This window comes from Pleurodeles waltl, chromosome 5 (genome assembly GCF_031143425.1).
Source record: "Pleurodeles waltl isolate 20211129_DDA chromosome 5, aPleWal1.hap1.20221129, whole genome shotgun sequence".
NCBI classification, from domain to species: Eukaryota; Metazoa; Chordata; class Amphibia; order Caudata; family Salamandridae; genus Pleurodeles; species Pleurodeles waltl.
This window is the reverse complement of record NC_090444.1, coordinates 793,117,216-793,130,537: the sequence shown is the minus strand read 5'-3', so window position 1 is coordinate 793,130,537 and position 13,322 is coordinate 793,117,216. Positions and strand designations below refer to the sequence as shown.

General features: G+C 40.4%; 1 protein-coding gene across 5 annotated transcripts in view; it reads right to left on the bottom strand.

Annotated features, from left to right (window-relative positions):
* NCOA7 (nuclear receptor coactivator 7) overlaps positions 1-13,322 on the bottom strand; it is a 934,107-nt gene that overhangs the window by 318,260 nt on the left and 602,525 nt on the right. For all 5 annotated transcript variants that reach the window (XM_069234813.1, XM_069234809.1, XM_069234810.1 and 2 more), the window contains one exon: positions 345-467. In XM_069234813.1, the coding sequence (XP_069090914.1) occupies positions 345-467 (123 nt within the window). The remainder of the gene's footprint in view (positions 1-344; positions 468-13,322) is intronic.

Here is a 13,322-nt window from a genome sequence, read left to right as displayed (position 1 = left end):
TTGCCTGTCACACCAACCAATCCTTCTGAGTCAATAAAAGACTACCGTTTTATGATGCAATATTAACAAAAGTTATTTATTGCACATAGAAATTAGGAAAAGTATGGTATGAAGCACTGTTAAAAAACGAGTTACCTTTGTTACAGATTTAATGTCACCAGGGATGTCATGTTATATTCACTAGCTTTCATTTGAAAGAAGATTACTTTTTCCTGAGTTATAGTCTTGGTTGTCTTCAATTGATCCAGTTGGACCAACGCACCAGAATACAGTGATTTGCTAAAGAAACAGTGTTTTGAGAACATTTGGAACTCACATACACAGTTAAATTAATTTACACCTACCTTCCCATCAGTGATATATCTACAGTTCATTTTCAAAAATTTTACAACAACTGGTTCTTCCTCTTCTGATGTGGATGACAACACTCTTTCAATTGGTTTAGCCACTCGTGCCAAATCTGCATCCTTTAAGAAAAAAAGACATTTCAATGAGATGGCTGCAATTTGTATCTAAGTAGCTTACACAAACAAAAACATTTAAGATTTTACACAATTTCCCTAAGTGGGATGGAACTGAACTAAACACATTCTTTCATTGGATTACTTAATACTCAGTTCTTTTGGTATCCACCACACTCGCAAACAGGCACCTGCCTCTCCCAACTCACAGCACATCATAGTAAAAATACTACATGTTAAATTTGACAAACTTTTATTGAATCTGAAATACCAATTTAAAAAAAATCCCATTCCTAATGTTCAACTACTGCGTAGCTTATGAAAGATGCCCAAAACACTTCACTGTTTACAAATGGTTGAACACCAACCCAGCCAACTATCAAAGTGCATGACTTCTGGACAAGCTAGATGGAATTCAGTCTGGAAGTACACATCTCTTATAAAAATATATTTTAAAAAACAAATTATCCTCAGTTGCAATGCCTCTAAGAATGCATCTATCATTAAGGACCTGCAAAATGCTGGCGCATAGGCAATATTGCTCAGTTTGTCATTACAGTTGAGAAGGAAAAACATGCAGCACTCAAGTCCTCACATTTAGGATTCTACTATGCCTTAAGCTAATTGCTGTGTTGAACTATTCTATATACAATAAAAAGTTTAAGACTACATTCTATTATCAAATTTGACAGCTGGTGCCACTGTTCTATCTGTATCACTCAAAGATATTTGCTTTCAATTTTTCCTGAGGATTACCAGAACCTACAGCCTGTAGCAAATCTGTGCTCACAATATAACCTGCACACTCATGTTCGAACATTCTATAAAAGGACTTCAAAATGCCAAAAAAAGGTGCACAATTCTACACTGTTCTAGTCTAAATGATTAACCAGAAGAATGTATAGGGACGGGATATCCCCAGAACAGGTCTAGATGACACATTCACATCTAGACCTATCAAAATCAAAGTATCATGGAAATACTTGCTTTATCATTAAAAAAAGGCTTACATGTGAGCAGCAGATTTACCTTCAAAGCACTATAAATGTATGTCAAATTACTAGAATTTCAAACCAAGAATGTCCATATAAGTTCTCTACAATACAAACACAGGAAAAAAACAAGTAATTTCAGTTCATTTGAGGGTTGCCAGTCAATGCCAACAATTAGATGACTTCTACTACATCCTAAAAAGTGAGTTATTTACCTCAGTCTCTTCCTCGCAAGAAGGATGTGTCTGAACGTTTGATGGGTTGCTGGTAAACGGCACATTACAGCAGGTTCTGTGGCGGATATGCCAGGGTCATGAAGTCTTAGGTTTTGCATTACATCTCAGAATAGCTTTAGACTTTATCAGTGGTGAGCAAGAGAATTCTCACATTATTTCTCCCACCAGACATCACAGTCTTGGTTATTTTGCTCTAAGTAACCATTCTGGATTGTATAAGTAAACTGTTCACAACCCTCTCCTTGAAAGACAGTGGACTTTTATATTATATGACAAAAGACAGCAGAGGCTCCTTGCAGAACTGTGCTAAGGTCACCTGCTCACAAAGAGTCGTTCTTCAGAGACATAACTTGGCCTCACAGTGATAGGCCACGGACTAGGAAACCAAAAATGACCTTCAGCTAAGCAACTTTGTTGAAATACTGAACCGCCATTAAAGCAAAGTGATGCTTAAATATTAGGTATCTAGGTATACTGTTTTGCAGGATTCTGAACGGAACTTTTCTGGCTACCCGAAGACTCCGTATCAGTGTGACGTAATCAATAGAATGTAATGAGCATTTTGTTTAGAATGCTGGAGTTCACAGGTACACACAGAGGAATAGGGACGTATGATTTGAAGCTCCATGTGGCCTAGGGATTCAGCGGGCACCAGGCTGGGGAAGATGCTAAAACTGGTGAAGAGATAGGGGATAAGTAACCCAAAGAAGAAAGTGCTCTTCTTGAGAGTTTGCTGGGGTCTAAGCAAACTGCTTGTGCATGCCACGTGTGCCTTCATCAAAGTGCCAAGCCGAAAGTTGGTGCATGTGGAGTCAAAGCACAACTCCAGCTGGTGTGAAAAGAGCTGCAAGGAAAAGCCTACGCATCGCTGATCAAGAAACTACAACCAAGATCCTACAAAAAAGGTACCAGTCTGCCATGCAAAATTAAACTATACAATATACTGAGAGTTAACGCTGAAGGCTGATTCAAACAGACTAACAAAGCACAGTTAAAAACTAAATAGTGCTGCAAAAAAAGCACTGAAAGGCAGAAATCAACCAGGTGTATGAAAATATAAATTGAAGTGTAAAAAGAATAAAATAGGTGAATTTCATAGCCCGCTAAAGAGTCATCGTGCCACAGCATTCACCAAAGGGTCTCAAGGAGAAGTGCTCTGGGTTGTGCTTACATGGGTTGTCCGTACCTGAAGCAGTTGCTCATCAAGCTGCCAAGTGGGGCTCAGAACAACTTCATAGGTCTTCAAAGAGCAAAAAGAATGAAGGCAACAGTTGGATCTGTGAAGCTTGAAGATGGCAACTCAGAGAGAAGATGCAATTCCCATTAAAATTAAAGTTGATTCAGAGACTCAAACTTCTAAAGACTTCAGAGGATTTGCACAAACATGATCAATTAAAAGCATCAGGGAACACACGACTCTCAATATCAATAAGTTCCACACCAGTTTACAATCCTGCCACCTTCCTCAAACCACCACCATCATTCGACACTGCCAAGAAGCAAAATATTGGCGATAGGTGGATTGCCTGGATAGAGACATTTGAAGATTTCATTGATGCACTTGATGAGACTGATAACAGAAAGAGTAGCAAATTTCAAAACTCTTGTTGGTGATGGTGTGAAAGAGGTCATAAAACAAATGCCAAGAACTGATGACTTAGTCACATACCATCAAATTAAAAATGTGTTGAATCTTAAGTTTAATCCAGTATAAAAGGTTGACTATAAGCAATATGCTTTAGTCAAGAATGTCAAAGACTTGGTAAAACAATTGATGAATGTGTGGAAAGGCTCAACACACTAGTCAAACACTAAGTTCAATTAATTTAATGATAAAGAAGCCATGCGGCTTAGTGATCGATGGATGCTTGTCCGATTCAGACAACGAATTCTGAGAGAAACTTAGTCTGGAGTGTTGATGACTGCCAGAGCTGGGAAATGTGCAGAGAGACAAGCTGCCGACATGAAGGCCAGAGGTGCTCGGACAAGTCGGTCATGAGTGTGAAAATTAATTCGTAACAAAAGACTGAAGGACACAAAGTGATGTCTATACACAAAAAGAAGTTTCCACATGAAGGAAAGTGTCTAGCCATTGGGCAAATAAGCAAAGGCTGTGGCAAAGAGAACCATTTTGTGACAACATGCAGAGTGAATAAAAAAGTAAGTGCATCACAGTACGAAGACAAAACGCCTGCCAGAACATTCCGGAAGCAAAATTCGATGCGTGCCCACAAGGCTAAGCAGCAACATCAGCTGAGTCAAATAGACACTGAACTAAGCCTATCATCATCTAAATGATCGCCAAACAGTTCTTCGGCCTCACTAATAAGTAAAAGTGAAGACTGATTGTGCCATGTCAATGATTACCTCGGAAAAATGTGCATGTCAGACTGGTTGCCAGTCAAAGAAAAGTCGACATGTCACAGCAATGAAATCATACTAACACTGTCTAATGATTACATTGAAAATAAATGGATGTTCAATACCTTTCATTATCGATAGTGATGCATCTATAAATAAAATGCCTGATGAGAAGTATAATGAACCATCTCCATTACCCGTGGATTACGCCATCAAAGGCCAAAGTACAAACTTGGGCTGCACTGACACCCATGAAGAGTAAAGGTTCATTTATAGAGACAGTGAAACATAAGAAAATGAAAGTATAAGCACTGATCCATGTGCTTCAAGGTACAGCGGCAAGTGCCTGATTGCTCAGTTTCAAAATAGCTACTGACATAGGACTGATTTCTGTGAATTACAACATGAATGACCATCTTGAAATAATAAGTCAATTCATTTCAGTGTTTCGTGGTTTAGGAAAGTTAGACTATCAAAGTAAAACTGCATTTTAAGGAGGCTTCTGTCCTGTAGTTCAGAGACATAGACGATTTACTCTTCATTTACAAGAAGCTGTTGAAAAAGTACTTCAATCGTTACTTAAGCATGACATTATTGAATGTGCCGCTGGTCTGATGCCAAGGATTTCCTCACAGCAGTAGTGCCTAAAAACAACCATAAAGGAACTGTGTGCATATGCGCTGACAAGTGCCAGGCGAACAAAGGGTTTGAATGAGAGCAACATCCAAAGGCTCGCATTGCTGACCTGATCACACAGATGGTGCCAATATCTTCTCTCAAGTTGATTTGAATAAAGGTTGTCATCAGTTAGAACTAGAAGAAAGCTGCATATATATTACAACCTTTGTGATACATGTTGGTTTGTTTAGATGCAAGAGACTTAGTTTTGGTGTGTCATTGGCTGTAGAATCTTTACAAGACGTCATACAATGCATCATACAACATGTTGCAAATGCATTTAACTATATTGATGATGTATTATTTTTTGGAGCACACAGATGAGCACTATGGAGCCCTCACACAAGTATGTCATTTACTCAATGATGCAGGTTTATCCTTAAATGCAAACAAGTGTGAATTCAAAATTGAATTTTTTTGGCTGTATCTTTTCTGACGGAGTATGACATCTGACCCTGCAAAAGCCAAGCCTTGCCAAACTCCCACAAGATGTTTCATCAATATGTTTTCTTGGAATGGCCAGCTACTGTTCAAGAGATACATACAAGGCTTTGCTCTTGTCAGTACTCCATTATGAGAGTTAAAGAAAAATGATTCTTTTAAAATGGTCCAGAGAATGTGAAAAGAGTTAAGAGAATCAAAGACCCCACCGAAAATACTTCAGAAATGGCGTACTTCAGTCCAATGCTCCATACCAAGATTGTGGTTGAAGCTATCCCAGTTAGGTTAGGCTCTATACTTGCACAATCTAGTGGACGCCCAAACGCAAGATGACATATTGTGGCTTATGCTAGCAGACGTTTGTCTCAAAAAGAACATGCTTACTCACAGCCTGAAAAAGAAAGTTTGCCTGTAGTATCGGCTTGCAAACATTTCCATGTATTCCTGTACGGAAAGCCTTTTACGCTGGTGACAGATCATCAAGCTTTGCTGACCATCGTCGCCAATCGAAAAGCCAAGATGCCTCCCTGAAATGAATGATGGGGACCGAGTTCAAAAGTTTGGTTTTACTGATGACTGCTTTTCGGGAGTGCCTTTTCAAGATCGTGCTACTCGATCCAAAAGGGCTGGGGCCTACATCAACTTAATTGTCAAGTACACCAGCTGCTGTATCGTTAGCCAAGACTGTCACTGCTACAAGTCATGATAGTGACCGCCCAAAGTTAAGACAGAATTGCACATTAGTCGTGGAACAAACACGTTCGACCCCTCAGTAATGATGTTTAATATCAAAAGTACAAGAATATCAAAGATGAATTATCCATAGCTCAGGAAGGAGTTATATGAGAGGATTGACATTCTATTTTACAAGCTTATCGTTTGACTCTCAATTCGACCACAGGTGAAAGTCCTGGGACTCTGATGTTCGGGAGAGTAATGGCAACCAAGAATCTTGTTGTATTTACCAGACTACAGGATTGGATTGTACCAATGCACAACACTCCATTCTCTTCCTTTCCTTGTTCCCCTGCCCCACTCACTCCTCTTAGAACAACAGAATCTTCCTTAGTAAAGTATGTGCTGTGAATTTCGTTAATATTCTATTATGACCATTGCTCTGACTGAAGAGCTAATGGTGTGTTAATAAACCTACTGAAAACTGCATTGCCTTCATGAGTGACACTGGCAGTAAGTGGCTGTGAGGGTACAGTTACACCATCACACCATATTTGAAGTACTCGGTCAGGAGTCTGCAGTTTTTAACTCGAGAAGAAAAGTACCAGACAAAACAGAAGGAATTAATTAACCACAGTGAGTTACTGTGCATCCAGCATTTGCAAAATTCTGCCTGTAATATCAAGAAGAGCTGTTAACCCTCTTAAGACATTTTCACTTGGCTCCAGCTTCCTATATTTTATTTACTGTTATAATGCTTACAGCCGTTTATCTTTGCTTATATCCAAATTAGTAAAGCAGTATAGCTAGTGAAACACTGTAGCTCCACTAACAAGTTGAGTGCGGGGAGCATCTCCAGAGTAATATGCACCAACTGCACAGGGTGCAACTCGAGCATTAAGCATCAATACAGGCTGACAATGGTTAACTGTATGCAGCTTACTTCCTCCAATGACTGTTTCTAACGCGCTGTACTGTGAGAAGATTTAAGCAAGCAAGTGCACCGTGACTGAAACACTATCTGTTGTGTTCAGCCTTCTAATTAATTAGTATGCCCCATTGTGACATGTTTAGAATCAGTGCACTGTAACGTAAGCGTTGCCTAAGGGCATTACAATTTGTTTGACTTTGACAGTAACTCTCCATATTTCAAAATCCTTTTCTCCAATAAAGATTGTGTCAGGTGCAGCACTGACAAAGAAAAATGACTGTGACAAGTGTATTACGTACATAACGTTGAGCATATTAACTGCTGTGAATTTGTTGTAATGTCACTGCACGGCAGATATAAGCAAGAGGCAATTTTGAAAGCATGAGAAGTATTTTCGAGGTATTGGGTGCCGTTACTATTTGAACTCAGCCGTTTGACCATGAGAGTGAATGTGCAGTCTGTGAGCACTTATTGAGCCACAACGTTCTATATTGCGCACCCTGCCATTGAGCACAGACTCCTCAACGAGCCAGCGTTGCACCGGTTCCCTCATCTAAATTGATTGAAATGCTGGCAAACAGCACCCCCTGTCGTGGATATAAACTTTACAACATTATTTTGGTGATACAACAGTATTCAAGCGCACAGACAAAATGCATACCTCTTCAGCCAGTTACTCTTATTTTTCTTTCTTCAAGGAAGGGCCCTGGGTAATTTTTTTGCCAAACACACTCAGTAATGAATTTTGGACGGAGCCCTCTTGTGTACACGCTCTCAAGGAAATCATCTAGTACTTCAACTCTGTCTTGAGAAAACCATCAGAGGTGTGGAATTCCAATAGCCCGACGCCCAGGACATATTGTTTGGGATCATGGACAACAAGTTTCATGTTTATTTTGTCCTTGGGAGAAGTAGGCCTAACCCCCGGCAGCACAAACAATTGGCTGCCAGTTAGCAGAGGAGGAAACTATCTGCAGTTCAGTAATTTGTGTCCATATGTTAATGCTGTTCAAACTTGTTTTATGGTTCAGTAATGCAAAGCCTTTAGTACTGCACTACTGACAGTGGTTCCAGTAAAAAGTTTAATATAAGAATATGTATAATGCTCTGATTAGATGCAAATGTTTGCCTAACAAAGATTGGTGATCTTTGCTTTCAAAATAAAATGTTCAGAAAAACAAATGCAAGTATGAAGAAACCTTTGCTAAATTAATGGCTAAATAAATGTGACATTTTAGGTACTATTTATTTGAAGCATAATTTAGTAAAATGTGTTGATGCATGCTAGTATTTGTTTTTTAAACTATTCATGAAGGAAAATCAGTTTAACCATTTTCAACAAGGTTATGGGAAACACGAAAATAAACAAGCTCAGGCAAAACCAACCGATCCAACAGTGGTCAGTCTTTTGGTTTAGTCAATGGGTGTCTTGTTTTGTTTTGACATATCTTTTATAACACTATTTTTGTGGGAGGTGCCATGCCATCGCCACTGTAACAAACAGCAAAAAGAAAAGTCTCAAAAAGCACACATTGCCACAGTAGTTCCTGGCACTGAACAAAACTACTTTGAGCTCCAGTACGCTCGTGTGGAAGAGCAGAATGCTATCACTCACAAACAAAGCCAGGCAATAAATGGATAGAGAGAAACAGAATTTTTATAAAAACAAAGAGGCAGATGTATCATGAAATGGCTTTGCGAATCGCAAATAGCGATTTTTAAGAAATCGCTATTTTCGAGTCGCAATAGGCCATGTATCATAATTGCGATCCGGAAATAGCGATTTCTTAAAAATCGCTATTTCTGGTTTGCGAGGCCCAATTACCGAATCGCAATTTGCATTTTCGCAAATTGCGATTCGGTAATTGAAAATCGCAAATTGAGAGAATGCACACCTGGAGGAGCCTGATGACATCACAAGCAGGAAGCGAGTCATCCCAGGCAGTTTGCAGGTGCCATACCCAAACCAGCACTCAGAGAGAGTCAGCCCAGCCACACTGAGCAAGTCTCTGGAGAAGGAAGCACAGCTGAACAAACATGGACACCTCTGCCCAGGGAAAGGAGAAGAGAGAAAGAAAGAGCAAGCTGAAATTTAGCGAGCAAGAGCTGGAGATGCTGACAGAGGAGGTGGTCAGGAGCCATGACCGGCTGCTTGGCTAAAGCTCACTCCAGGTGCCTGAGAGTGAAAAAAGCAGACTCTGGGCAGAAATCCAGACAAAGATCTGCGCTGTAGGCATTCTGGGCCTCTTTATATAGGTTGCACCTGGTTACCACCTGGTTTCACTTAGTGGTATTTTGCATGTGCAAAATGCCATTCTGCGAAAAATCGCAACTTGCGATTTTTTGATGCATCGAATTGCGACTTGGGTTTTGAGAGTCGCAATTTGCGCCTCACAATTTCCTACTTGAAATACCGAATCACAAAATGCGACTTGCAAAACCAGGTCGCAAAAAAAGAAATCGCTATTTTTGCGATTTCTTATTTTTGGTCTGCGAATGCCTTTCATGCATCGCAGACCACGTTTTTGCATTCGCAAATGGCCAAATTTTGCGATTCGCACCGTTTGCGAATGCAACATTTTTTGATACATCTCGCCCAAAATGTCTTGGTTAACGCCAGTCATGAATTCGCAAGAATTTACAGACCACCACCAGAAAATCATACTCCTAGAAAATATTTGTGAACCGTACTTTAGCACGAGCAAATACACGTGTAGATTTGCTCATCTGAAAATCTTATAGTGCGTTAATAAGCTCACTTCTCTTCCAACCATTTTTATCCCAAACCCTGGAGGAACTTCTACTTCTGCCCTTGTAAGGAGTAAATTACCAACTTTACTCAATATGGAAAAAGATTAGATAATAACTGGTCAAAGTCCTTAAAACATGCAAAGTTGTAAATTTGCAGAGACTCAAAGGCATTCCAGTCCTGGAACTATTGCTTACTGCATCCTCCAGCCCCCATATGTAGATCTGCAGAAAGATGGCATAATAGAAATGCTATAGCAGGGTTGGAAATGGCTAGTATTCAAGCCCCCTATAGTATTAGAATTGGCATAATCAGATAGGCTATTATCAGAGCTCTTACATTACAAGACTGCTGCTATAACTTGGCGCTGCACTACATCCATCCAGTTTTGAACAATGGCAGTGGCAAGCATGTCCCAGCCCCCACCTTTTCTCAATGAAGAGGGAGAACCCGTCCTATCCTGGAACAATGGGATAAATGCTTTAAATCCTATTTAATAGTGATAGGAGGGGAAAAGGTTATGCCATTAAGGAAACGGCAGGCACATACTAATACATAATCTGGGGTTAGGAGAAAGGAAAAATATATGAAGATTTAACTGAAGATGACAAAGGAGAAGAGGAAGAGGACCGAATAGCTGTGCATCAAGCTACTTTCAATAAAGCACAGTCTGATTTTGGTAAAATAATTAATTTAGCTCTAGAAAGACAAATTCTCCATGTGAATCCAAGGCAAAGCAGAAAAAGTTCCAGCGTATTCTGCTGCTTGAAGAGGTTTATCAAACATATGCGTGTTCGACTCCCTAGCAGATTCTCTAGTTCGAGATCAGCTGGTCAGGTGCACCAACAATCCCAAAATACAAGAGAAACTTCTCACACAGAACCTAGAGACTTAAACCTATTGATTGATTGATGTGACAGTTGGGAATGAACACACTGCAGAATGCATGAACGAAATGAGAGCAAATACTGAAAAACAAATGGCACCTTCTACTCAAGGAAGGTTATTAAAAAACTAGGTAGCCCGGCTTCACACTAAGCAGAGGACATGCACAGACTCTTTACTAGTACAAATGATGACTTTCACAAACTGTAACAAATGAAAATGCAATTTGTTTTCATTGTGGTTATATTGGTCACCTTGGTAACAACATACTCTGCCAAGCAACAACATCCATATGCAGGCAATGTAGGAAAAAAGGACATTTCACCAGAGTATGTAGAAACGTACAAAGCAAACAGCTAACCATGGTGGAAACCATTCTCAAGAAGAAAGAAAGTTTTTTTTTTTTTTTTTTTTAAGTGATTGAGGATAGTAAAATGTGACTTTCCCTACATGTAAGATACTTTTAGATAATGAAGCAGTACTGCATTTGTTGATTCTTTCCCTCCATATACTTTATTGGATAGAGCGAAATTTGATGCAATGTTTCCTAATAATAGTAGCTATTAGAACCACCAGACATCAACCCGGGTGGGTACAATGGAGATTTAGGGGGTTATTACAACTTTGGAGGAGGTGTTAATCCATCCCAAATGTGACGGATATACCACCAGCCGTATTACGAGTTCCATAGGATATAATGGACTCGTAATACGGCTGGTGGTATATCCGTCACTTTACCGTCACTTTTGGGATGGATTAACACCTCCTCCAAAGTTGTAATAACCCCCTTAATACCATTGGAAGGCAGAGAAGATGAGAATCTATTTCAAGGACAGAAGCACTGTTGGAAATGTGTATATAACAAAAAAGGATTAAGTCTTCTAGTGTGGAAGCATCAGAAGGATTCTGGTATAAAACTAGATCCCAACAGTGCTGATTCTGTACTCCTGATAAATCCTTCAATGTGTGGGGAAGAAGTTTGCAATCATTTTCAGACGAATTAGGACTACTGAAGAACTAGCAACATCAAATAAAGCTCAAATCTAAAGCAACACCTATTGTACATAATGTTAGGCCCATTCCCCAATTACTTTATACAACACTTACAGAAGAATTATATAAATTACTGAAACTGAATGTCAGTGAGCCTACTGAATGTTCTGAGTGATTAGCCCCAATTGTAATTGCCTGTAGGGCCATTAAGACTGATTAGGTTATGTGTGGACCTCAGGGATTTAAATAACAATATCTGGGTTGATCGACATCTATTACCCCGCATCCACAAAATCCTAACACTAATTGACAGGGCAACCTAGTGTAGCGTTCAACATTGATCTTTGGCCTACCATGAATCAGAGATTGACCGTCCCTCTAGACATCCGACCTCATTCATGACCCCATAGGAGCATTCCAATACCAAATAATGCCATTTGGGCTGGCTTCCACTGCATTTCAAAGAATAATGCAACACTTATTACAGAACATTCCCAAACTATCCATTTCCAAGATGATGTCCTAATTGTTGGCATCAACATGAAAGCACTCTCAGAACAGTGTTAAACAAGCTCAAAGAATCGGGATTAACCATAAAAAAAAGAAACATGCAGCATGAGGTAACGTTTGTAGAATATTTGGGCCAGACGACATCACAAGAAGGCATCAAATCCAAATTTGATTTGGTGCAATTGGTTAGGAAGGCACCTGTACCTACTAGCAAGGATGAGCAGAAGTCCTTCTTTAGACTTACTCAATTTAATTCAAAATTTGTAGCAGGTTTTGCTAATATAGTTGTAACGGGATGCAGTGACGAGTGCGTTTCCGGCACTTCCAGCATCACCTGTTACCATGACGTAGGGGGAGGAGGCCCCGGAAGAGGAGCAAGGAGTAAGAGTGGAGCTGAGAGAGAGAGTGCAGAGTGGGTAGAAGAAGCAGAGCTGAGAGAGAGCGCAGAGCGGGGAGAAAACGCAGAGCGGGGAGAAAACGCAGAGCGGGGAGAAAACGCAGAGCGGGGAGAAAACGCAGAGCGAGGAGAAAACGCAGAGCGAGGAGAAAACGCAGAGCGAGGAGAAAACGCAGAGCGAGGAGAAAGCATGGAGAAAGCGCAGAGCGAGGAGAAAGCACGGTGTGGGGAGAAGTAGTGGAGCGGAGAGAGAGTGGAGTAAGGAGAAGGAGTGGAGCAAGGAGAAGGAGCAGAGCGAGGAGAAGAAGTGGAGCGAGGAGATGGAGCGGAGCAAGGATAAGGAGCAGAGCGATTAGACTGAACAGAGACAGAAGCAAGAAGAGGAGCAAGGAGAGAAGGTGACGGAAGAAGAAGGGGACGAGAAGGGAAAAGAAGTAAGAATCCAGAACTCTAAACGCCAACAGGCCAGCCATGTTCACAAGGTACGAGTGATTTTTGGGCTGAACTCACCAATTGGGGAAAACGGGAGAAGGGAGGAGGTGAATAAAGGAGGGGTTGGGGGGGGGCAGAAAAGGGGCTCACACCTATAAAGAAATGTGAAAACACCATCACAGACACCTATGCATGTTATGGACACATATGAATGCACAAGCCTGGTGTCACTAGTATGAATCCTCCAACACAACGCCACCCATTCCCTTCCCTAATAACCCTATCCGACAATTATAGAAAATCCACTTCCCTGAGACCAGAATTCTTTATTTTGTCTTCCCCCGAGGTGTGGCAAATCCCCCCCAGAAAAGACTGGTTCTGGAACCAAGAGGTCTGCTGGTGAAAAGAGAACCAGGAGCATAACTGAAACCACATATAAACTTGACCTATAAGATCTCTAAACCAATAAACTTCTACTAACCATATTGCACCCGACCCTGTAGTTCGTGTATTATAAAGCAAAAACCCCTTCAATCCCACTACAATAGTGGATCCTTTACAGAACCTAATAAAAATGAACA